Below are 27,655 nucleotides of genomic sequence, written 5' to 3' on the forward strand. Positions count from 1 at the left end.
AAGACACACACTCAAAATGAAGGCGGCTCCTGAAACAGCACTGTGGTAAATCGGGGATACTTCCAACATGTGATGGTTACCTTGCGAGATTCCACACATCTTGGAACATGGCCATAATTTGTCCCTACACAGTCAGCACATTTTTTTAAAACTCGGTTTGGCTTCCAAGGCTGAAATTTCCAGAAAGGCATATAATATCTTGTTCACCATAACTGGATTTAGGACAGTGTGCCACCAGCCAACTGGAAGAACTGAGTTTATCTTATAAGAAATCATCAGATAGGTACATAGATTTAAAAAAAAAAAAACCACCTCCACTCCACTAGTCAATTTCCTAAATGAAAAAATTTAATTTCTTGCTAAAAATGTGAGCATAATGTCAAACTCTGTAAAATAAAGTATACAGAATTGGAAGTTGGCTTTCTCTAAGAACCATTTACCTTATGGGAAGAAAAAGAGAAATTAAAGCAATTTGGCTAGAAAGCAAACAGGTACCAAAGGACATTTGCTTCTCCAAAAATACTCCTTTAGTTCTACATGGAAATTTGAACTCACAGAGGACAAGGAATCGAAAAATGATTCTTCCTTCTTTAATGATCATGGCTGCAACCCAAACTTCAGGATGTGTAATAAGGAGTGATTAAAACGAGCACCCACAATGTACAATGCCCGGGGTGTGACCGTCCACACCTCCCCTTTCCCCAAAAGGCAGTCATGTGTGAGAGGCCCACACAGGCTGGGCAACTTGATGTACCTTCTATGACAGGAGACTAGGCCACAGATGAGGAAGGAAGAGTGGATGTATCTTCTCTCGATTTCTCTATTCTCTTTTACACCAACACAAATTAAATATGAGGTCAAATTCAAGTAGGGTATTTTGGGCTTTACTATATCTTTTAGGTAAGTAAACAACAAAGTTATAGACTTGGAATCAACCAGATATTCATATTGAATGACAGACTGTGGGGAATCTGTCCTGAAATCTAATACCTCCCATATCTTTATTGACAGAATTAACAAAAATACTTATTTTTCCTGATGCAATTCTTTATGAATCTTATTGTTAATAGGTTCATCTACTTTCCTCTGAGAATGAACTGGGTAGGATTACAAATACTAAAAGTTGGGAAAAAAAAGTTTAAGTGTTCTTGACCTTGGAAGGATGTTCCCACAGAATAAAGGATTGAAATTCAATAGGAATAAGTACTCTCAGCAATTGGGGGGGGGGAGATTCATTCAAAAACATGATAAAGGGAAATGCAAAAATGCAGGGGACTGTACTGAAGATCACAGATGAACACAGGTTAAAACAGGGCTAGCCATGCAGTATTATATTGAAAAATAAAAAATAAAAACAAGTAAGATACTGGTAGAGAAAAGTTACAGAAGCCCTCTGCACTCAAAATTGCTCTATTTCTTGGGATGATTTATTTAGACAAAAGACAAAGATTTCTGGACTCACTTATCTCTCGGTTCAGGAGAAGATGCCAAAATACTATCTACTCTGACTTCATAAGCATACTTCAAGTGCTGGGTTTCATTACAAGTATTTGGTTTTTTAAGAAGAAAGCAACTAGGATGATAAAGGACAAGGTTTCTTTCCTGCCTTTTGATAAATGATGGAAAGAACTCATCATGTTTCATATAAAGAAGAAAGCAAGGCCTAAGAGTGTCATGAGGCCAACCTCAATTAGTTGGAAAAGTAGGTATGTTCCACTGGGTTCCAGAGTCCCGGTGTCCCCAAAGGATGGAAGGTGAAGTGAGTTTCAGGAAAGATTACAGCCCAATATCTGAAAAGTTCCTAACAAACAGAGACGACAAAAGGATTAATTCCTCTCAGGGGATGATGTTCCCATCACTGAATACAGAGGGCAACAAGCTAACGATAAATTGGGGGACCTTACAGAGGTGACTCAAGCATGGGGTGCAAGCCTGGACCTTAAAGCACATTCTTAACTGGGATTCTGTAATTAAAACTCTTCATGAAAAACTTCACATGTGTTAATTACAGTCATCAAGACTCATAAAGCAGACTTCCTGGAAAGAAAGCAAAGGGCTCTAAAAAACAACAACAATAACTTCCTTTCTACCCCTCAGAATGTACAAAAAAAGAAGAAAAAGGAGAGAAAAAAACCTCATCTGCGTTAATAATAGCAAAGCACTTATCAATCAGAAGCAATACAAATGGACCAAAGAGAGAGAGCCCGCTGGGAATATGCACAGCACTTCTGCTCATCAAACAGTGCAGGGCTGAGGTCTGCAAGTGGCAAAGGTCCTGACATGGAAGGGTAAGGAAGGGTAAGGAACGCCTTGCTGAAACTCGCCTTGCTACCTATACAGCTGTGGAGGAGCTAAAGAGAAAGCGTACAGCAACCCATCCTAGGGTTTCCTCTGACCAGGCAGGGTGGACGGCTGAAAGCACTCCCACTTTGGAAAGTGGCCTCAGAATGCAGAGAAATATACCCAATGGAGGCACAGAACCCAAATCCCATCAACAGCAAGGCGCCATTCTGAAGGATCTCTCATCAAAGTGGCCGGCTCCCCCAAAAGAGGAAGAACAAATGGGCCTGGATGTAAAGTAGAACAAAATGAAGCCGCAGGAAAGCTTGCAGACTGAGGCTGCACCCTGCCACAGAGCCCTCCGTACCACCTTACTCTGGCAAGCGGGGGACGAAAAACAGAACACAGACCATGGTCTCCCAGCCCTCCAGCTCAAGTGCTAAGGGAAGGACAAGAACAGGCCCAAGACAAATAGGGAAGGAAGTCAATGAGATTCCACCCACACCATTTTTGGACAAACAGTAGGGCCAGACAAAACTGGAAACACTCCAAAGAGAAACTGAAGACAAGGCACAGAACATGCAAAAAGGAAAATGAAAGCAACACTCTGGAAGATTTACTCTAGGAAACAGAAGAAGAAAAAAAAAAAAAAACATATAACTGTTCTGGACCATTAAGAACATTTAAGAAAATGTGGGCTGTTTTAAATAGGATATTAAAAAAATAGAATACGGTAAAAAGAAACTGTCATAGTTAAGAAAGGACATAAGGAGGGGAAAAAATGATACTGCAGAACTTAAGAATGAAATCGAAGAATAAAAACTGTACAGCAAGAACTTCCATCATTCCAAACCTCTTATTAGCACATGCCAGTTATAGGCCAACCACTGCCAAATCAGTGTGGCAGGGAAGAAATCTGAGCAGATCACACAAGGAAAAGAATGGAGAAATGAAGCAATTAGAGGCAAGTTGACAGCTTTGCTGGAGAAACAACAGAGGTCCAATATACGAAGAACTGGCGTGCTAAAGAAGCAAAACATTCCTGTGGAACAAAGAAGATATTCAATGATAAATTGGGGAAAATCCCTGAAATGAAAGGATAAAGATATAGATGGAGGGGCACCTGGGTGGCTCAGATGGTTAAGCGTCTGCCTTTGGCTCAGGTCATGATCTCAGGGTCCTGGGATCGAGTCCCGCATCGGGCTCCCTGCTCCTTGGGAGCCTGCTTCTCCCTCTGCCTCTCTCTCTCTCTCTCTGTCTGTCATGAATAAATAAATAAAATCTTTAAAAAAAAAAAAAAAGATATAGATGGAATGGGGTCAGAGTGCTTCAGGATAAATAATAAAGAATATAAAACACTGAAGCAAAACCTGGTGAAGTTATTAAACTTCGGTGCTAAGGAATGAAAGACACATCCAAAGAGAAAAAGCAAATCACAAAGAAAAACCCATTCTGGCTGACTGCAGCCTTCGCATCAAATGTAGATGTCAGGAAACACTGGCGCAATATTCACCATGTGGCAAGCAATGTGGATGGAAAAGATGCATAGTCCGAGAATGCTATCCCCGTGCAAGCCGTCGTTACCACATGAATTCCACAGAACGGCATTCTCAAATACACAAGAACGCAAATAAATATATTATCCATGGACCCTTCATGAAAAATCTATCTGAAAGTGTAATCGAGCCAACTCATAAGCGAATGAAAATAAATAAAAGCATACAATTAAAATGAGAGAAGAAATATCTGGTGATGAGCATTTAGTTCAATACAGACTTAATGCTAAACATGTAGTTTTAATTATAGACACAAATATATATAAATACTAAAATCTATGAATGAATGCTGAATAATAAGCAATACATAACAAAATACTTTGATGGATTTCTTTAGGCTTAACTAGAAATGATTTTCTGTGATCATCCCAGGTATTGAATATGAAATCAAAAAATTAAGAGTTTTAGAAAGTGTGAAAATAAACTAACTCTGGGTATGAACTCTGCACAACTACAGAATCATTTGTGAAATGTTAATGTTCACATAGGCTGCACGATCAAACGTTAACTTTAAAGGTAAGGAGGAGGAGTACAAGCAGAAGGAGAACAAACCATTTCAGGATAACAGAAGATATACTGAATCTCAAGAGTCAGAAAGTTGTAATCAGGGGAAGAGTAGAATACACAGAATGTGGATTAAAAAAAAAAAAAGAGCAGGGCGCCTGGTGGCTCAGCCAGTTGAGCAGCTGACTCTTGATTTCGGCTCAGCTCATGATCTCAGGATCGTGAGACTGACCCCCACATGGGGTGCCCAGCTCAGAGTCTGCTTGTCTCTCTCCCTCCCCTTCTGCCCCTCCATGAGCTCTCGCTCTCTCTCTCAAATAAATGAATAACAACAACCCAAAAAAAGAGCATGGAAACTATCTTGAATACCAAGTATACCTCTCATGCCAACTGACACAAATATCCTTTTTACATTCAAACTAAGAAAATTTCAGTTTTCTGTATGTTTAGCCTTTCGGTGACCATCAATAAAATTACAGGGACAGACTTGAATTTTCAGAAAATTGTCCTTAGCCACAGACAAGTTTACGTTGTTCTTTTAAGAGTTTGATCATTTGAGGGGCGCCTGGGTGGCTCAGTTGGTTAAGCAACTGCCTTCGGCTCCGGTCATGATCCTGGAGACCCGGGATCGAGTCCCGCATCAGGCTCCCTGCTCGGCAGGGAGTATGCTTCTCCCTCTGACCCTCCCCCTTCTCATGCTCTCTCTCTCTTAAATAAATAAAATCTTAAAAAAAAAAAAAGAGTTTGATCATTTGATACATTCAGTGTTGTCTCAGGGAAGACAGAAAAAATAAACTATATATATACAACAAAATGTGTTAATAGTATTAGTAACCATTAAGATTTAGAGAACCCTTATAAGTCTGGTATCACTAACTTGTCTATAACAGGAATAAGAAAAATTCAGAACATGCAAATTACGTACCAGGGAAACAGAGAATGGAAGTGACATATATCAGGGGTTGGTAAATTGATCGGGCTTGCTGCCTATTTTTGTAAATAAAGTTTTATCTGAACACAGCCATATGCATTCACTAATAAAGTCTGTGGCAAAGTTGAATAGTTCCAACAGAGATCATATGGCCCACACAGCCAAAAATATTTACTCTGTCACACTTTACATTAAGTTTCCCAACCCCAGGGTGCCTGGGTGGTTCATTTGGTTAAGTGTCTGACTCTTGATCTCAGCTCAGGTCTTGAACTCAGGGTCATGAGTTCAAGCCCTATGTTGGGCTCCACCCTGGGCCTGGACACTATATTTAAAAAAAAAAAAAAAGGGCGCCTGGGTGGCTCAGTTGGTTGGGCGACTGCCTTCAGCTCAGGTCATGATCCCAGGGTCCTGGGATCGAGTCCCGCATCGGGCTCCCTGCTCTGCGGGGAGCCTGCTTCTCCCTCTCCCACTCCCCCTGCTTGTGTTCCTGCTCTTGCTGTGTCTCTCTCTGTCAAATAAATAAATAAAATCTTTAAAAAAAAAAAAAAAGGTTTCCCAACCCCTGGTAATAGGTGAACAAATTTCTCCATTACACGGGTAGGTGGGGTCCAGGAAGGGGGGATGGGGGTCCAGGAAGGGCGCAGGGGGTGGGGGGAAACAATAAATACTATTCCATCTCTGAAGCTGATAAATTGAAAAACAAACCTGAAGAATACCACTAGAAGCTATACAGACTACCAACAGTAAAATTAAAAGCAGACTATGATGTTTCAAATGATCAGAGGTGGAAAACACAACAAGAAACCCAATACAAACCAAATGGCGAAGGAAGGCAGAAAAAATGGAAAGAGGAAGAGAACTACCAGAAATCAACGAAAGAATCGGAAGACAGAAATCAGATGCAAAAAAACCAATCATATCCATGATATCAACATGTATAAGTAGAATGAACTCACCTATTTAAGGAAAAAGACTATAAACTGAGGGTAAACAAAAACAAAACAAAACCTCTGAGAGGAGCAACAAGATATTAAGAATAGTTGAAAATAGATGGAGAAATAGGGCAAGCAAATGGAAACAAAAGACCCATATTAACACCCAACAAAGTTGAATTCAAGATAAAACAGAATTGACTTACATAAGAAGGTAAGGTTATACGATGAAAGTTTAATTCTTGTGGACATTTTTAAGGTATATGAAAACAAAATACTTACATCTAGAGAACAAAAATCTCTGGAAACAGGAGATATTGCCATAAACACTAGAGTTATGGAAGGCTTCAGCTAATTCTCAGTATTTGCCAGATTCACAATATAATATAAAGAGATTCACCACAAATATAAGCAATAAAATTAAATAACACTCATAAATTTATGTTTTATTACATATATATACTTTATATATTCGTAGAATAAGAACGGACTACATATTAGGCTACAATATGTTCCAAAAAGTAAAAACAGTACAGACCACATTCTCCCATCAAAATGATGTTAAGAGTAAGAATAAACAACAAAAATCGCACTTAGAAAATTTTAAATTATCTTAACCCTGGTTCAAAGATAAAAATCAAAACCATAATTTTAGAATGTCTGTAAAAGAATGATATAAACACTATATAGAAACAAGGAGAAAAATTCAAAGCTTTAAACACTTCTAACTCAAATCCTAAAATAATCAAACAATTTTAATTCAAGAAAATAGGAAAAGGACAACCAAATAAACCTACAGAAATTGCAAGAAAGAAATAAAGGCAAGAACAAATAACACGGATGCCAAGACCATACAATGGGGAAAGAATTTATCTTTTCAATAAATGGTACTGAGACAACTAGATACCCACTTGTTAAAAAAAAAAAAAAAAAGTCAAAACCCTACCTCACATCATAGACAAAAATCACCTCAAAGACCTACATCTAAGACCTAAATCTATAAAACTCTTAGAAGAAAACATGAAGGTAAATCTTTGTGACCTTGGATTTAGCAAGAGTTTCTATGTTTCAAAAGTACAAGAAACAACTGAAAAAATAAATTGAACTTTATCATAATTAAAAACTTTGTGTTTCAGTACAATTTTGTACATGGCCAAACCTGTCCTATAATCTTTTCAGTTCTATTTTCTTTTCCCCTTGGAGACATTCATCCTTCTGTAGATAAATGGTCAATTTCCTAGAAATACCTAAGCTCATAAAGTTGAAGTTAAAAATGATTAAAAAAAAAACCTAACTAAATAATAAATTGAGGTATTTGTTATTTTTGTAAATAGGTAGTATAGAAAAGAAAATAAAGACTGTGTAATAGAAATTAATCCAATAAAATACAAATAAATAAGAGATTTTTTTTTAATCCATCAATTGACAGTCACTAATAGAAACTAGAGGTGGGAAAGTAAACTAATACAACCTTTCTGAAAGATAAGGTGGTGAGGTGTATCAAAATTTAAAATAAATCTGTCATTTGGCTGATGACCTAACTCTGAGGAACTTATCTACTGACGGGTCAATTGTACAAGTATACACAATGGATCCCCTACAATATTCACTGTAGCATTAATTATAACATTTTTTAATGGAATAAAACTATCCATCAATAAGGGTCAGGTATAAATGATAGTGTGCTGGTGAATGTTTAACAGTAACTTCTCCCAGTGGGAGGGGTAAGCCCTGATTTGTAGCACTTGCCTGTTTCCACCGGGAGGTGTAAATACTCCCCATCACGGCTGATTTCAAGCAATCAAAGTGAAGTCTTTTGAACAAAGAATTTAGAAGAAATGTTTAGTCTTCTGAACAGAGAATTTAGAAGAAATGTGTACAACTGGCTTTCATGAGTAGATACAAGCTAAGTGCAGCATACCACTGTATGAATGAAAATACACTGGAACAACAAAAATACACTGCAACTCTAACAAGCCATAAACATGATGCAAGACTTATTAATATCATGGCAAGATATCCATTACCTATTACTGGATGAAAAAAGCCAATTACATACAGAACAACTTATGTTGTATAATCTGTAACAGTATGAACTTACGTGTATTTCGTTGTCATTTTAGAAGAAAAAGAATCATACAACAGCGATGTATAAACACTACGTTCAAACTAGTTTTGCCTATAGCAACAGAAGTATATCTAACTTTCATGTAGTCTCTAAACCAGATTAAGATCTTCATTTTAAAACAGAATAGCAAAAGATCAACAGAGTTGGCTTCAAATTAATTAAAAGCTTCTGTATTAAGTAGTACGAAACAAAGAGAAAGAAAAACAAAAGACTGGGGTTAAGTTATTTACAGTAAATATGAAAAAGGCTAACTTCATGTGTATGTTCAGAACTCGTAAATAAACAAAGGAAATAAAGAGACAACTTACAAAATAAGAGATCCAACTAGAAACAAATACATGGGCAAATGATTATTCTCACTAGTGATCACATAAATGCAAATTTTAAAATTACATACGATTTCTTTGCTGATACCCTCATAACATTGCTCATGATGTTGCAAATCGCAATCGCTTCAAGATGTGTTTTAGGTGTGTGCAATCAAGTCATAGAATTTTTCATATCCTCAGACCTACAATTAACATTTCTATTAATCTATTCTAATAAAACATGTGTGTTTAAAAAATGATAACTCCAGGGGCGCCTGGGTGGCTCAGTCGGTTGAGCATCTGCCTTCAGCTTGGGTCGTGATCTCAGGGTCCTGGGATCGAGCCCCTCATTGAGCTCCCTGCTGATCAGGAGCCGGCTTCTCCCTCTCCCTCTGCCTGCCACTCCCCCTGCTTATGCACGCTCTCGCACTCTCTCTCTCTCTCAAACAAAATCTTTAAAAAAATAAAAAATAAAAATAAAAAATGCTAACTCCACCAAGAATTTCATCACAGCATAATTTTAAAAATGGTTACATTGGAGGGCATCTGGGTGGCTTAGTTAAGCAACCAACTCTTGATTTAGGCTCAGGTCATGATCTCAGGGTCGTGAGATCGAGCCCCAAGTCAGGCTCACGCACTGGGTGTGGAGCCTGCTTAAGATTCTCTCAGTCTCCCTCTGCCCCTCCCCCCTCAAAAAAAAAAAAGAGAAAATGGTAACATTGGGAGAAATATAAATGTCCCCCCAAAAAAACAAGAATAAGCAAGCAAATTAACATATATCCTCTAAAAAAAAATAGTATACAGGGGCTCCTGGGTGGATCAATCAGTTAGGCATCCAGTTAAGTATCTGACTCTTGGTTTCCGCTTGGGTATGATCTCAGGGTCATGAGACAGAGTCCCATGTAGGGCTCCGCTCAACAAGGAGTCTGCTTGTCCCTCTCCCTCCTCTCCTCGCCCTGCTCAGGCACTCTCTCGCACTCTCTCTCTCCCTCTCAAATAAATAAAATCTTTAAAAAAAAAAGATTATACAGCAATTCTAAATATTAATATGAAGTATATTCAGCCAGACAGAAAATGCTTACAACATGTTAAATGACACCGTATGATTATACCTTTGCAAGAAACATAAAAATAAAATAGCCTAGAAAGGATCACACACACACACACAAAACCATGTTTCTTAGGTTAGTACACTTTGGATAAATTTATGAATTTTCAAACTTTGTGTAAAAACCGATTCCATTATTTTATAATATTTCAAAATCACTGAAAAATAAAACATAAAAAACATTACTGTACACCTGAAACTACTGTAACATTTTGTCAATACTATACTTCAGAAAAAGTTAATTTCCTTTAAAAAAAAAACAATTATTAACATAGAACGGACTGTCATTCTTTTGGAAGGCCAACATCAAAACAACACAATGTATTTCTTAGAAATGTAAGAAAATTCTTAAGTGGAAGAAAATAAACACTTCTTGATTCAAACTCTATTAAACACAATGGTTTTTCTAATCATTAAACTTCACTATTTTAGAAAACAATCATACCACCAAAGGATAGCTAGCTCAAGTGCTCTTATTTCACTCAAAAAAATAATAATACAATATAAATTCAGTTGGTAGCATACTGTTTGAAGATACATTATATAAAAGAATATATTTAATAGAAAAAAATAAATCATTGTGTGACCCTATGATTCAATACACTGGGATGCACAATGCACTAATTAACTCTGGGAAGGATAGATCATAATTTGAGTAGCAATTCAGACTCTAGGGATTTAGAAAAACCCTAGACAAGATTCTCTGTTCCTATAATAAGGATGGCCTGGAGTGGAAAGCCCTAGAGTATATGTGTTTCTCAAAGGACACAACGGGGGATTTTGATGAAAATATATTTGGAGTCAAGATTTCCTAAGAAATACTACTAATGAAGTCCTATGATGTTCTCCATTAAAATGCAACCTTTTGCCAAGAATTGTATGGACAGGAGAATACAAATTGTTTATCAGAAACTAATCAAGCGGGGCGCTTGGGTGGCTCAGTTGGTTAAGCGACTGCCTTCAGCTCAGGTCATGATCCTGGAGTCCCGGGATCAAGTCCCGCATCGGGCTCCCTGCTCAGCAGGGAGTCTGCTTCTCCCTCTGACCCTCCCCCATCTCGTGCTCTCTCTCTCTGTCTCATTCTCTCTCTCAAATAAATAAATAAAATCTTTAAAAAAAAAAACTAATCAAGCAACATACAGGTATCTTCTCTCACAGAACATGGGAAACTTTGGGGACTCATCATTACAAGAGATGCATACGCGCCTAGAATTTTTTAGTCATTTCTAATGTGCTCTGTATAACATCTCAGATGGTGACCCAATGCATAATAGGAGAAACAAGGATGTTCATACCATTTATTAGTCCTCGAACACATCATGGCTCTTCCATCTCTAGACTCTGTATCCCCTCTAAGCCTGGCTCCAAGAGGAGCTGGTATTATGCCAATTTATTCGTTCTTGACCCATGAGGCATTGATTGGTAATAAAAATAGAGGTTGACTTCAAGTATCTTTTGTTTCAGCACTCCCTAGCTCTGCTTTCAAATTATTCAAAATTATTCAAAATATATTTGCCTACCTTTCGAGTCAAGAAATCCTCATAAGTCGATTTCTATCTTGGACGAAAGCAGCCCATTCTGAATGTTGGCCATAAATGGAAACAGGCTCTAGGGCCTACTGAATAATCTACTCCCCGGGCTTGGATGTGATAGCCGAGAATGTGAACAGCTCTGAAGAGAATGTGAACAGCATCAATTGACAGGTGCCTTTCTCAGCTAAAATTACAAGATTACTTCTATATTACGTGCCTCCACCTGAGTGTGAATCCACTTGGCAAGAGTATCTCAGGCTACTACTTATCTACTTATTGCCCCGGGCAACTGGCAGGTGCTCTGTTACAGGAGAAGCCAGCCAGGTGAAGCAGATTTCCTGGACAAGGATCTCTCAGGAGACATTCTAATAACCCATCGCCAGATTAGCAGAGTTCTCAATACAGTAATAGATGCACTTCCATCACCTTAAACAGCTGCCAGATACAAAAAAGAGAGAGGGAGAGAGAGAGAGAGGAGCCACATTGTAAGTTTCCTTTATAATGTGTGAATGGTTTTTCTCAGGACACTGCTTGACATATGAGTTCTGTGCTTGGTCTACGTAAGCACCTCTGGGAGTGAAAGGTCAGGAGAGAATGCACACAACCAAAAGTCCCACCGTACAACCCAGACTCCTATGCTTGCTCATCTCGCCCCCCCCCCGATCTAGGAGGGGAAGGCACAAGGGACGTGACAACGAGGGGGAAATGCGGCAGGGCAGTGGGGCTGGCAAGAGAAGCCGCACTGGCCCCCTCTTGCTGAGCAAAGACACCAAGCCAAGGAGCAGAGCACCCCTCCTTTGTTCTCCAGAGTCTGGCAACAATACCCTCTGCCCAGCCAAGCCCGCTAGATCCCCCATTACTCTCCTTCGCCTGTGACTCTTCTCCTTTTCCCCTACACCTGTCCAACCCCAAATCTGCAATCCAGCTGAGAAGATCATGAGGAAAAGGCCATGGCCGGGAGGAAAGCAGGGGTCAGTAAATGCCAAACACCTGCCCGGCACCTCCAAGGGAACTAGGCGCTTCTGAAGACCCAGGCTGAGAGTCTAGCTGTTCCTTCTTTTTTTTTGTCATGGAGCCCTTTCTCCAGAATGCAGACAAGAGACACAGGAAGTCACCTTCTTGAAGTTTCCCTGACATGGCCATGGCAATTGAGGGCAGTTCAGAAAAACAGCCCACTATCTGTTTTTCTGGTTCCAACGAAAACCCCATGGCCGGGGCGGGGGGGAGGAGAAGCCCATCCCTGGGTTAATTCTAAATCTTCCCTGGAAGGCCCTAGAAAAGGGACCTACCGGCTCCAAATACAGAGCGGTCCCCCAAATGTGCTCCACCGAGGTGTGTAAGGACTCTCGGTGCCCAGGCTCAGATGGCCAACCTGCTCTCACTGAAAACTGCAGAAATGGGCTTGGGCAGCAGAGATTCTCTGTAAGCAAGTGAAAAGCATTGCTTAAAGGCCACTGAAGGGGGAAAATTTAAAAAAAAAAAAAAAGGTAGCAGTAAGGGGAAGCTAGTGGCCTAAGGGTACCTAAAAAAGCACCCGCCACTTGCGCCTGCCCCTCAGGCTCCAGCCCCGCGCCTGCCAGGATACGGCCCTTCCTGCAGGAAGCAAGAGACCCACGCTGATACGACAGAGGCTTCTGATACCATTCCCTGGGAAGGCAGTGAGACTATCAGCAGCAGGCCAGGCGGCCAGAGGAGCCGCTCCGGACCGACTCGCTAATGCCTCTTCACTCTTCCCCAGAGCTGCTGGAGCCGCCTGCAGGGCGCTCGGAGACTTTTCGGAGGGGAAGGAGAGGATAGGGAGGGCAGCCAGGAGTCCACCAGACCTGCCGACGCCTCCGGGACAGCCTGTCCCTACTGCAGGGCTGGGGCTCAGACCCCTCGTCCAGGGAGGAGTTCGGGCTTTAGAAAGTGGCCAAGGTGCCAGGGCTGCGGAGGGAAAGCAGAGAAAGTTTCAAAGCAGCCCTTAGATTTCGTCCCATCTCTTCATTCTACAGGCTTCTAGAGAAACAGTGACGGAACAAACGAAAAGAAACACCTTCAGGTTAGTTCAAAGAGAGAAGGCAGGAGTCCCTGACTTCCCTTCCGTTACAGGTTTTAGAAAAAAATCCACATAACTAAGCCAAGATTCAGAGCCACGGGGTATGCATTTGGCCGAATAAACTCCCACAAGGCCAGCAAGCCACTGCTTTTGCCTGATTTACCCGTTTCCAAAACTATCATGAGCGTTAGAAAGACAAGAGTTAAACACTTAACAAGGAGCCTGGCATTCTTTTAAGGGCAAACTGGGAACAAGAAATAAAGTCATCCTGTATTATTAGAACAAGTCACAGGAAATGGGTCAGCTCTTTAGGACAGGAGGAAAACTGCATTTGCCATCTGCAGAAAGAACATGTAACGATGCAGCTCTGAAAAGTGTAGGTCCTAAAATAATCAATTCACATGGTCAGAAAGTAACATTGCATCTTTGCCTTAAAAAAACAAAAACAAAAACAAAAAAAACAAAGGAAAAAAAAGCCAAAAAAAGCCAAAAACCTACTCAAGCTGCCTTGAGTGTAACAAAAGCAAAGGCCTCGGCTGAGGCTAGCCTCCCGGTCTGTACAGAAATATAAGTAGGAGAGGTTTTAAGGCTCTCCAGCGGCTGAGATGAGAATGTTCAAGTCATGAAATGAGAAAGATTCTCTATTACTCAACACAGGCCTCCAGCACCTTCCTCCTTTCTAGCAAAGGCACTGCATCGTATTTTGAAAGCCAGGGGCGCATGATAGCTGGCCCAGCCCTGGCTCACTCACTCTCTGGTGGTAATCGTGAACCAATCTCAAGTCCCTGCCCTCTGGGAAAGGAAGGAGAATTGTGCATGTTGTTCAATTAACAACGGATTCTGTTTTGCCAGACTAAACTGTTGCTAAAGAAAGTTAATCATCTCCTAAAAGCACATTCACAAGTGTCCTTTTAATGTATGAAAGCACCCAACTTCCCCCTCAGCAGCTCACAGCCATGTCTGAAAGAAGCACCAAGTTGGAAGTTCCCTAAATCGGAAGGAAATGCGCATGCCAGTGAGTCCTGGCACGGGGCGCACTGTAATGCAAGAGTGGATGGGCGGGTGGCATCTGCATGCAAGGGCTATTTGGGGGACCTCTGGCCAACAGCTCGAATAGTGGGGGGGCAGTAAGACACCGGAGCACTTGTCTATAGAAGCAACTCAGCAGCTGCAGCCAGCAGGAAATACAGGGAGGGTGCCACCAATCACCGTGCTTGCTCCTACGGCAAAAGAAAACACAGGAAAGAAACAGGAACAATGAAGAGTTTTTTTTAAGTTTTAAAAATATAAAAAAGCAGCAAAAGAAAAACTCTTCTGATTTTTTCACAAGTGATGGTGAACAAAAGAACAACAACGACAACAAAAACGTCAGATTGCGGGAAGAGGCAACGAATTCATCATTTCAGTTCTCTAATGGGGGGGGGGAACTCAAGGCTATCTCTGAGAAATATGCAGGAATAGGTTTCTAAAGAGCACTCTTCACTTCCTGCAATAGAGCCAAGAAGTCTCACTCTCTCTCTTTTTCTTTAATTTGTGGATCAATTATTATTCCCTCTGTGAGGTTTCAGGAATATAATGGCATTAAGAACATTCGCCTTCCCAACTGCCCCACAATCCATTACACACTTCCTTGAAACAACGACTTTGTTTCCAGAGCAGTCAAAGCGCTCACCGTCTAAAATTCATCCTGTAATAAAGGCGCACGGAATTTTTAAATTTCAGAGGACTTGTGTGTGTAACAGTTTTCCATTCAAACTGCTGCATAAGCTGCCACTGGCTTTTCAACCCGAAACAGTATGAGAATGTTCAACTGAATCATTCTCGCTAGACAATGAATGAGAAGCAGGCAAGGGGACAAAGACGATTGCCGAGGTAAAACAGAACTCCTTTTATGGTGCCCCAGGTGGCCCCCGAAACAGCAAAGAGGAGCGGCAAATGGAGAACACGCGGATGATGCCCCTTAGATGAAAACAAAAAGTTTAACCTTCACGTCTTGCAACTGCTCTTTCTTCGGGGGAATCCAGCTGCCCACCCTGCCCACACCCTCGCCACCCTCGCACACCCACGAGCCCCCGGGTTCCGGACAAAAACAGAATCACGGTAAATTGAGCGAGGTTTTGTGTTACTTCGAGACACAAATCAACAAGAGCCCCCATCTTTGCCTTCATGCAGCTTCCAATCCAGTTGGAGCTCAGGGCAAGTGGTCAGTAATCATTTCTCCCAGTTAAAGGCAAAAAAACGATATGCTCCAAGGAAATAATTCTCAAGATCATCTGCTTTCCCCAGTTGTGTAATCCCCAGAAAGCTTCTACAATGGCCTTCAGATTATTTTGTTTTTTTGCTTTGTATTAAGAGCCAATAAAAAATCCAATGCCAAGAAGGATAAAACTCAGAAGGACATGTCCGTCCGAGGGCCATCAACAGAGAAACAACAAAAACTGTGAAAAAGTGCTTGTAGTCTTTCCTACTGACAAATAAGAAATTAGGAGTGTCTCGCCCAGCACATTCATTTGCATACATTAGGTGCTTACTGTTTGTTCATTTGACCAGCATTCTGTATGCAACTGTTCTTTCATAAGATATGCCTGCTTAAAAAAAAAAAAAAAAAAAAATTGGAGGAAATGTTTATTTTCCCATACCTGGCAAGTGTTTGTGGAATAAATGAATTTGAAATATGTTCATAACTTCATTTTTAAATAATACTCATTTTGTTCTTAAAATTCAACCATGAAGACTTTTAACAAAATATTCTGCACTGATCTCAGAAATGATAGCTAGGTATAATGGTCAACCCCAGAGTTATTAAGCAAATGCAGATTTTGGTTCTCAGCATCAAAATACGGATATTTATTTTTGTTTATAAAGTCCAGATCCATGACCACCTAGGATTTATGAACTCATTTCCAACAGCCTGGTTAGGTCCTTTTCTTTTCCTACATGTTAGATGAGAAATCAGACAGATTTTTACATATCAGTAACATAACAAATCAAAGGTGATTGTCGAACAACTTCCTATAATTTTATTAGTAACAGCTGTTGACACAAAATCGTCTTTGGGTCTGAGAATAGCTGTCTTTAATGTTACTCCATTCGGCAGAACAAGATAAAACATACACTGTTTACTGTAGTCAGTTATTGCCACAGATTTAATTACCAACAAACAATCACACATTTTACCTTCTATTGCTACTTCACACTTGCCTAGGATTATTTCTGCAGAGATCTTAACATTGCTGAAAAGCCACTATAAAAGTTTCCTTTTGAAAAATGCCATCGCCCTCCCTGTTTCAACCAGGAAACTAGACTTTAAATTTGTTGCTACAGATACTTGTATTTCCCTCAACCCAAAACAGAGTCTGGAGGAAACAGACTCCCTCCCTCCACCTTCTTAAGAAGAAAGCAATTCTAACCTTCTTAAAATGGCTTCTCTTTCCCAAGATGTACCATTTGAGCTCCCTATTTTTCCTCTACAGCACCCAATCAACATTTCCATTAATATCAACAGAATAACCTCCCCTTAAAGAAAAATTAATATGAATGCTGGAATCAAAATCATCTTTGGAAAATCTAGTTCATTTCTTCTCAAGTGTAAGTTTGCCTGGATCATGAAGAAAAATCTGTTCCTTTTTTCTGCTAAGTTTAGCATAGCATGCAGCCTCACAACTGTGAAAGCTGTTTCAAGTCCTTCAAAATTCATCTGTAATAAAAATCATAACTATATTAAATAGGCACCTCTGAAAACTGAACATAAGCCATCTCTTATAAAGGAGAGCTGGGTTGTTGTTTTGTTGTTTTTAATGAGAAGGAGTCTATCAAATGTATTTGTAATAAACAAAATGGCCACTAAATTACCCTTCTGGTTCTCCTTCCTCAATTTACCTAAAAATATTTGTATCGATATACAGGGGATAACTTCACTGTATAGTATGATTTTAACGCATGCCAAAGTTCCTATATGAAGAAATAACATGTAAAGAGAGGAATGAGTTACATGGCAGATCTAGACAATGAATCTACATGGCTCAACGCAAAAATCTTACTCTGAAGGCTTTGCTATAGAGTCCAAGCTACAAGTCTGATTTTCATGAGGGATGCTCCCATTTCACCCTCCAGATATAAACTATAAGTACTTTGTTTCAAAGAAACAAAACAAACAAACAAAAAGCAGAAAGAAAAAGAGGAAATGCATCCAAATAAATCCTGACGTTTAGAAAACATATTTAACCCTTGGAAGCTAAAAGAATAGCAAAAATAAAACTCATTGGTTTTAAAGCAGCCTCATCAACACCGTATTTTGGTTATTTCCAGGGAGATGCTGTTATTAGGGCTGCTTACAGGGATCCCTGCATTCTGCGGTTCTGAGTGGCCATCCTATATGGCTACGAACTTCTAGGTTCATTCAAACCCTCAATCCCTATTCTTCTCCAGTGAACTCTATGGAGGGGTCGTGGGGCAGGCGCGTTCATCCAGACCTGCATGAATGAACTCTCCCTACTGTCTAAATCTGCCAGAGCATTCCCAGCCTTCCAAGTCCCCTCCTGCTCTGTAACTGCTCAGTTTTCAGGACGACTGTATACCTCTCAATTCAAAAGAGTCCATCTGCAATTCTTAAAACTCTGTATTTAATCACTGCGGTTCTCATCTAACTGTATAGATAAATCATAAAAATCTCTGCAGTTGCCACCTCTGCTCTGGAGAACTTAGAACGCACTCTGTTGAGCGTATCATGGAGAAAGTGTATGGCCAAAAGCTGACAGGGTTAAATTAGCTTCTACACAATAAAAAGTAATCAAGATATGGAATGGTTTCTTTTTTTTTTTTTTCCTTGTAAACTTTCATACTTTAAGCATGACTGTTAGCATTCCCAAATACACCCAGCACAGAACTGTAATACACTGACTGGTGCAGTATGTGATGTAACATGTTACATTAACACTTCCGATTCTGGAATGCACTTATTCAATTGGCTCAAAGAGTTACATACAATTTTTTAAAGATCATGATTTTCATCTGCCACAGATTAAAAATCATTACATATCCCTGTATCTCCATAATTTATTCATTATTTCATGGTCCCAATTTCTATCGGGAGGGTCAGAAATAAATGTACTCATTGAACAAGTACTTACTGAGAGCATGCTAGGAGTTAGATATTTATTGGGCTAGAAGTTGGGTTTAATAGTGAGCAATAGACACAACCCCTACCCTCCTAAGCTGCTGGTCTTGAATAGGAAGGAAATCCACAATCACGTGTGTAATTCAGTTAGAACACCAAGAACATACATTCTTCTATCTAAGACTGGCCTAAACAGCCTATTTTCAATAGGTGGAATCCAATCAATTATAAAGGTTTGCTAAATCTTCCTGTTTGATGATTAAGATCCTAAGAGTCAAGATTTTAAAAACATGTCAAACAAGAACAGGTTAACAGGAAATGTATCTATATCTTCAAGGAACTGAAAACATTTCAGCATGAATATCTGTGACTGAAAGCAGGGATTCGGGGCGCCTGGGTGGCTCAGTCGTTAAGCGTCTGCCTTCGGCTCAGGTCATGATCCCAGTGTCCTGGGATCGAGCCCCGCATCGGGCTCCCCACTCTGTGGGAAGCCTGCTTCTCCTTCTCCCACTCCCCATGCTTGCGTTCCCTCTCTCACTCTGTCTCTGTCAAATAAATAAATAAAATCTTTAAAAAAAAAAAAAAAAAAAGCAGGGATTTCAAAGCCACTTGTTGTATATAGACTTAAAGACACATTAATATTAAATACTGTGACCTACATACTACAAATAGAAACATTTAGTTAATATTCATAAATATTAATCAGTTAAAGTAAATGTAATGTACTGTACACCCCCAAAGCATATAAAAACTTAAACCAAGTTAAAATAAGGTATTCTCTCACATATATATGTAGAATATAGTTTTCTTTGAGGTGTCAAAGAAAAACATTTATGTAAATAAATTCAGAGAATGAATACGCTAAAGAAAACAAAAATTCATTATTAAATATTGTATTTTTACAGTGGTAAGTTTCTAGGTTCATTTAAAAAAAAGTAAAAATCAAAAAATATTAGTACTATGGAATTTGGAATACGCTGGCGTAATTGCTGTATGTGTATCAAAACACCCCAAATTTCACTGGTATACTTTCATCTAGGCAGGTAACCACAATTTTCTCTTTCTCGTTTCTTCATATTATTAATATATAAAATAACTGGTGAACAAAGGCAAAGGTCCCTTGCCAAATAAATCCATTTCCACTAAAATGGCGTCATGTCTTGAACTAAAATTTACTTTGAAAATAATTTTATACTGAATGTCATTTAAATCTAAGAGTGACCCCTCCATTTAAATAAGATAGTTAAAAATATTGGTAAATCTTGACACTGTGAAAGGATAAATCCTATAACCTCCTTTGGACAGGTGGGACAGGAAGATTCAGTGAACTCATCCAAGCAGCTAATGGGAGAGCAGTTCTTCAAACAGAAGCCCTCCCCAACACCTTGCCTGGTTCAAATCAACCATCATTTTTCCCCTGGATGCAAAAAACTGTGAAATCACACGCCCGCACGCATGCGCATGCACACACACACACATACACACACACACCCTGCATTTAGTAGAGAACATTTACTGTAGAAGTAATATAGGTATCAAACTCATTATGCTACAAAAGCAACATACCTAGAAGACTAAACTGTAACAAATCGTACATGATGCCTAGGGGTCTGTGTTGCTAACAAAAAGCTGTACAATTTTTAAATGTTACTAACGAACGTAGGTGCTAAATTAATGCCATATTCTTCCACCACTTCTAATAGACCATATTTGGGGGCTGGGGTGAGGCGTATTAAACCCCACTCAAATATCTAATGAGAGAAAAAGTTATCCATTACTACCACTTTAGCAGTAAAACTGTTTCATTTTTTTGCTCATAAAATCATCTCCCCAAGGGCGTTTTTAAAGCACCGTATGTTACTGAAATACACAGTATGTAATTAAGTGTCCATATATGTGTATTTGCCTGAAAGTCTTCCTCCTAGACATTCAAACAGAGGCCTTCAAACAGACAAACCCCCCGGGGTTCTAACTCATAGCTGCTGGAAACCTCAAGCTGTCACATTTCAGACAACAGGGACGGCCTGAGAGATCTTAAACGCTGTATTCACAGCTAACCATAAACAAAGACTGTAAACAGGGCAAAAGAAAACCTATTCTTAAGTGTAAAACACATGCTTTCCCCCTTTATCGTGCACTTAAACACTCTATGCCTATTTCTCTTCCCCTCTCTATTTTTCTCAATCTTGAGAATTTGCAACATATTCAATTACACATTATTCAGCCGTTAGAAGTAGGCCAAAATGAGAATAAAACATTTTTTTTTAAATCTTCCTTTTCCAATTGCATTTTTCCCCTCCCCTGGCTTCATTCCCTAAAGCCCACCTCTTTTATCCAGCACTCTGCCTTCTGTTCCTTATAAACATGTGCACATTTATCTAATCTGGTTTCAAGATGAAGACATAAAGCATGGCATGTGAGTTAACCATTTGTAACTATTTGTGATCATTATATTTTGTTCTCTCTTATACATGATCTGGTAGATAAGCAGTTACTCAGTCCCAAAGGCAACTGGTTCCTTGAACCAGGAGATGAAATGCTCAAGAAAGAAACTGCATGCTTCTTAAATCTAAACTGACATTACAATATTTCTTTCTTCCAGACATGTCTGAGAAACATATTTATTATTCACGCAAATATCTTGAACACAAGTGCAGACATTTTTCAGGCCTGTTACTGCAAAGCTGTTTGCTCTCCCTACCACCATAGCTCAGAGTTATGTCACGCTGGCTCCTGTGTGTACCCTGATCCTTGATTCTGAACATTCTCTCAAAGATAATTATCAATAGAATTCCTATTTGAGAAATGGCATTTTTTTGATAAGTCAGTGTGAAGGCAGAATGTTGGGGGTTTTTTGGGGGGTTTTTTTTAGAGCTAAAGGGAAATTTTTGCTATACACTTCCCGTTTTCCTTCCAGTCCAGATCCCAAAGATATTAAAATGCTGTCCGTTTTAAACAAAAGGTTTCTATTTGTTGCCGTGAGAGTAATTGAGAGGCTGCACTGGTTTTCAGTAGTAACTATTGTGAATTCAGGCCTACATCTGGGTTGCCTCATTAAACAAAAGAAACCCGTCGCTGTCAACAACCACACAGCACAGCCCTCCCGTATCCCTCCTCTTTATCTGGAAGGAATGGTGCAGACGAGAAACAAGCCTGCCACCATCCACTGGTCAAGAAACTCTTCTGGGTCCCTCCTTTCGGTGGTCTGGTGGCTAGAGAACAGCACTTGTGTGACACATCTGAGCTTGCCTGCCCGTCCCCCCCCCACCCCCCGGAATACATAACCCCCCTTTCTTTGGAGGGCCAACCACTCAGCTCCCTCATCATCACTCCTTTGGGAATCCAGTCGCGAGGCAGCCCACCCTACCACCATTCCCTTCTGACCCCAGAAAGCACTGACAATGGATGCACACGGGCCACCCCACCGCACGCCGTCCCCCAACGTGCCCCGGCACAGCTCGTCACCCTCGGGTCACACACACACACACACACACACACACACACACAGCTCCCCTCTCCAGCACGGGGCGCCATGGCCAAGCCACTGAAAGTTCAAGCCCGCTGCCCACCTCTTCCCACCCCCGCGCCTCTGCCCCGAAGTGATTTGCCATTTAGCAGATGCACAGCAGATAAACGCGCTCCCCGAAGGCACAGCCCTCGGGGATACCAAAAGGCACACGCCGAGGCCCGGGCCAGGGCAGCCCCGACCCCTCTGCGCGTGTGTGTGCGCGCCTGTATGCGCGCGCGGGGAGGTGTTACGCGCCCGCGCGCGCCCGCGCGGGTGCAGGTAGTGGCCGGGGGCGCGCCCGCCGAGGGTCGGGGCGAGCCGCGGGCGCCCAGGGGCGGGGGCCGCGAAGCGCAGCGGCCCCGGGGGCCCGGGGGCGACGGGCGGGGGCCGCAGAGGCCCGGCGGGAGGGCCCAAAGCGGCCGGCCCAGGGCTGGTACTCACCAAGCAGCAGCAGCTTGAGCTCCCGGCGGGCGTCCCGCTTGTCCCTGCGGAGCTGCCGCTCGATCTCGTCGTTGATCCGCCGGGCTTCCTTGGCCTCCTCGCTCAGGCAGCACGCCATGATGGACTCCAGAGTCATTCTTCCAAAGTGCCTCCGCTGCAGCCCCGCCGGCACCCCCTGCTCACACGCGCGCACACACACCCTCCCGCCCTCGCTCCCCCGAGGCAGCGGTGGCCGCCGAGCCCCCGGCGCCCGGGCGCGCGTCCGGGACGAGCTCGGGGAACGGCCGCGGGGGCCGCGGCCAGGGCCGGGGCCACCAGGTGGGCCGGGGGTGCGGCGGGAGCGGGCGGCTCGGGCCGCCGGGAGGAGCGAGGCGGGCGCGGGAGGCGGCCGCGGGCGCTGGCTCGGGGGGCGCGCGAGGGAAGGCCGCCGCGCCCGGCCTCGCTCAGACGCCCGCGCCTCCTTCCCTGGGAACGGGCGGCCCGCCTCGCCCCCCGCGCCGCCGCCGCCGCCGCCGCCGAGGTTCCCCTAAGCCCTGCGCCCGGCGGCGAGAGCACATCCACCGGGGCGTCCCCGCAGCGAGCGGCCGCCGACGGCTCCCCGCGCCCGGCGCGCCCGCTCCTCGCCGCCGCCTGACACGGCTCCTGGGCGCCCTGGGCCCTGCCCGCGCCCACCGCCCGGCTCGCGCGCAAACCCCGCTCGCCGGCCCGCCCGCCGCGCGCTCCGCCGCCTCCGCCTCCGCCTCCGCTCCGCCTCCGCCAGACGCCCACCCCCGGCCCCGATTGCCAGGCGCGGAGCGGCTGCTCAGTGCTCGCCCTCCCCCTCGCCACACACACACATTTTCTTCTTTCTCTGAACTGGAGCACAGATCCGGGAGGGAGGCGGCGGCGGCGGTGTTGGGAGGAGGAGGGGAGGCGGAGGGAAGGAGGGAGGGGAGCGGGGAGGCGGTGCCGCCCGGCCCCTCCTGGAAGGCTTTCCTGGGCTCGCAGCCGCCCCGGCGCGCCTCCCAGTGCGGCTCTCGCCTGCCGCTCCCCGCCTGCGCCGGCCCCTCGGGCTCTGCGGGCGCCTCCCGCTTCCGCGCCCCGGTGTGGGCTCGCGGGCACAGCGGTTACGGCCGCCCCCCGGCGAGGGGCGGGCCGGGGCCGCCGCCAACCTGCCGCTGCCCGCCGGCCGCCCGGGCGTGGTGGAGCAGAAATATGGCGGCCTCGGCCCTCGGCGGCGTCGCGGGATGCAGCCCCGCCAGTCCCCAGCCCGGGCCGGCTCCGCGAACCCTCGGCGCGGCTCCCGGCCGGCGGCCGCCGCGCTCGCGTCCCCCGCCCCGGGGCCGCCTCTCGGCCACTTCTGTACTCTTTCCCGTCCCTATTTCGACAACGCCATTCGGTTAGAAAAGTATCTCGCGTCACCTCTGACCCCAATTCAGTTCTGGAACGTGGGATACACTCAGTCGTGGAGTGAGACTGAGGAAGAAGAGGAACTGTCACTGGTTCCCGGAGGGAGGGGTGGGGGTTAATAGGCGAAACTGTCCACAAAGTTACGGGAGACAGAAATCTAAATCCTGAGCTGCAAAATGAAGCTGTCGGAGTTTCCAAGAGCCTCCTGATGGCTTCCAATTTTTCTTGCCATTGAGGTTGTTTCTGTTCTGTTTTGTTACAAGCTCCTCTCGTGTCTTAGAAAAAGCACACGATGTTTAACAGCCAAGTAATCAAATTTACCCTCCTGGCCGAGATTGAATTATGGTCGATTTACGGGAAAATGCAAAATAATGTGGAAGAAAGGGATAGAATAAAATAGGGGGAAATGGGGAAAACAAGATTGCCCCCGGCAAAATCCCCTTCTAGAGCCCACTTTCAATTGAGGCACTGTACTTTAAAATGTGTGCTTATTTTGTTGTCCTATTCGACTGATAAATGGCCAAAAACAAAAAAACAACAAAAAACCCCTCCTGGCTCAGTCAGGTTTTAGTTGGTCTAGTAACTGCAAGAGGTGAAACTCAGATTGCTTCCTGCTTTAATGGAAACTGTGGTCTCAAGAGTAAATTGTATTTTGTGAAAGGAATCCCTTTTCCACATTTTATGTTTTCTGAGCTGTTTCTGGAGCAACCTGCTCGCCCAGGGTGTAAAGTAAGTTCATGACTACTTGACTACTATCGCTACAGGTCGAGAATGTACATGGGCGCCTTGGATGACAGGTGTGTGACTACCTTCTTTCATGACACACACACACCAGGACCTAGATCAAACAAGTCATGGAGACATTAGATCTACACTTTAGGCTCCCTTTTTTTTTTTTTTTTTTTTTTTTTAAAGATTTTATTTATTTGAGAGCGAGAATGAGAGACAGCATGAGAGGGAGGAGGGTCAGAGGGAGAAGCAGACTCCCCGCCGAGCAGGGAGCCCGACGCGGGACTCGATCCCGGGACTCCAGGATCATGACCTGAGCCGAAGGCAGTCGCCCAACCAACTGAGCCACCCAGGCGCCCCTAGGCTCCCTTTTTAAAAAGAATATCTGGCCTAAAAAGTGATTAAATTTCACATAGGCCCGGAAAGCAGAGAAAACAAACCTCACCACCTATATACGAACCCACTATACTTTCTGTGACATTAAAATCTAAAGTTAAGTGACTAATGAAATTAAAGATTGAAATTCAATATGCAGAAATTTTAAATGGCTTCAGGGGAAACATTTAATCATAAGTTTGCATCCTCTAATATGTATATGTATGAGTTTCAGAGAGATACTAAACACCAAAAAAAAAAATCAAATGACAGGAAGCTTCAAGTCTCTGGTTTCCTAGCCAAGGACGTGAGATTTTTTGAAAATGCCTCTCAAGCTGTACTATCAAGCTATCAGGTAATCCATTTTGACTGAATTGACATAACTTTTGATGAAAGGAATTACACTATTTGAACACATTATGGGGTACAATCAAAATCTGCTTTGTTACCTGAGTCAGGAGTATGCCTTGGTACTTAGTAGATATTTGAATGGACAAAACAAATCAATAGGAGGATGTTTCTTCAAATATTGGAAAGAAATCAGGAAGTAAGGCAATATAGTGATGAAGCCATATAAGATGACAAGGAAACAGGAAATGAAAATTCAAAGTCGGAGCCCAGATCTATCCAGAAACCTTTGCATATATATCTGGAAAGCATTTGCCAAGCAAATATTCATACAACCTAAGTCAAGCAAACAAAATCCATGTGGAAGCTCCTGACGTTATTAACCGTATATCGGAAGTAGATACTCTAAAATATATAACTAAACTTGGATCATATTACAGAGTCCCAGCTCATTAAATTAACATGTATTCACTGCCTACTATGTGTAAATAAGGAGAAAGTGCAGGAAGTGAGAGATCCAAGGTGAACACAGTATGATCCTTGCCCTCAATAGGCTTACAGTCTTAAGGCATGAGGCTCTGAACAGCCATAATAAAAGACAAAATGAAACCAATTTGTATTAAAATTGGGATAGACCTAACAGTAATAAAGGCATAAAAAGGCAGGAATAATTCATTCTGTTAGAACTAGAGGACACGTCACAAGAAAGGGCTGCATCTTACAGAATGAACAGGTTTTCCATAAACACATATCTATGTCACGTAAAGTAAATCAGCATTTCCAAATCACCCCCAGACAGACAGTGAGATGATAAACCATTTTGAGAATTCAGGGGCAGTTACTAGATGGCTGAAAAGCAAACCATACAACCCTAGGGGCATGGAATGCCAGAGGGAGATGTGACGACTGTCACCTTTTCTATGCTATCCCGAGCTGGACACCTGCCCCCATGTTCCTGCCACCCTCTCCTGTGGGGACTGGAAAAGGAAAGCAGTCGAAGGCATCGTTCAGTCTCCAGGGGTGACCCTAGAATAAGAGAGTGAAAGGCTGAACTCTTGTAAAAGGAGCTCCTGGGGAGGGAAAAGCCTGCACTGCTCCTGTTCCCAGAATCACTTAGCACCCCTGTAATGGTCTATTCTCTCTCACTCTCGCTCTCTCTCTCTCCCAATATTAGAGCTATTTGCGAGCTGGGATCTTGTCTTTCATAACTGTTTTCAGGGCACCCAAAAGAGTGCCCAGCCTGGAACAGATACCCAGTAAGTGATGAATAAACAAAAGAATACCAGAACCTACCTCGACAACAAACAGACTCCCTGTCCCAGGCATTGCATTATGCCAGATGCCTGAGGCATACGAAGCCCTTCGAGCCTTAATAATCTGGGCAGACCGTCCACATGCATAAAAGAATAAACAAGAATGCAACATGAGAAGCACTCACGGCTAACCTACAGCATAGGGAATGGACTGCTACAGGAGTTCAGAAGGAGTATGGGTAGACACGCGACGGTCACCTGGAAGACCAATTAGGAGTCAGCATGAAGCACTGCAGATCCTACAAAAACTGGGAAAAAGCTGTTCTGTGCAGAGCTTGCTGGCACAGCTGTCTAGCCACGGAATAAAGTAGCTTTGCTAGTTAATGGGAAGGCCGGCAAAGCAGGCCCAGGCTGACTCAGAGAGCTGCAAATGGCGCCCCCTAGAGGGCAATTTTCATAACAGCAGAAAGATTACGATTCTTTGTTGCAAGCAAGAGGGTTTCAGGGCCAACATGCGGAAGATGGAAAACCAGGTATGAAACAGAATACCTTCTTCTGAAAGAGAAAATACCCACCCTTCAGAGCCACCACAAGGATATTCTAGATGAAGTCGAGAACCTCAGGGACATCTTGCCATTACCACCCTTACAGATGCATCCAAGTGATCCTCTCACTATTCAAACATATCGATTTTGTGATTACCCAAGGTTAGCATTATCAGGGGAAGCACTGTACCTCACCGTGTAAAGGCCACCGAGTCCCACGAGACTGGAAGGCCCTAAAAGGCTGACCAGATGGTGGGAGCTATTTTTAAGCTGAGTACACCAGAGAAGCCATTTACTAATGTTTGATGAATGAATGAATGAATGAGAGCATATAGTGAGACCCCAAGTCACGATCCAAATGTTTATGGCACCCCGAGGGTCAAGGATGACTTAGCTGATATGGGTGTTTCCTTCCTGCTTTGGAGTTTCTACAAGCTGGGGCCACCTGTCTCCCAAGACCCTCTACCTTTGCTGGCTTCCCACCTAAGACCAAGAGTGCAAACTGGTGGTCTTTGGCCTAAAGAAGTGTCCCTTTTGACATAATGGTGCTATTGAAAAATTTGAATTAGCTTCCAGAACTTAAACATCAAGAGATTCACACAGATATCTAGATTTCAGTTCCTGGTCAAGATCC

At 42.9% G+C, this 27,655-nt stretch overlaps 1 protein-coding gene across 1 annotated transcript in view; it reads right to left on the minus strand.

Annotated features, from left to right (window-relative positions):
- Positions 1 to 22,740, minus strand: part of GNAQ (G protein subunit alpha q) — a 307,507-nt gene extending 284,767 nt beyond the window's left edge. The window contains exon 1 of the mRNA XM_081804098.1: positions 22,383 to 22,740. Within this exon, the coding sequence (XP_081660224.1) occupies positions 22,383 to 22,518 (136 nt within the window). The 5' untranslated portion in view covers positions 22,519 to 22,740. The remainder of the gene's footprint in view (positions 1 to 22,382) is intronic.
- Between the last annotated feature and the right edge of the window lie 4,915 nt (positions 22,741 to 27,655).

Source organism: Leptonychotes weddellii, chromosome 14 (assembly GCF_054177405.1).
Source record: "Leptonychotes weddellii isolate Sample4059 chromosome 14, ASM5417740v2, whole genome shotgun sequence".
Taxonomy (NCBI): domain Eukaryota; kingdom Metazoa; phylum Chordata; class Mammalia; order Carnivora; family Phocidae; genus Leptonychotes; species Leptonychotes weddellii.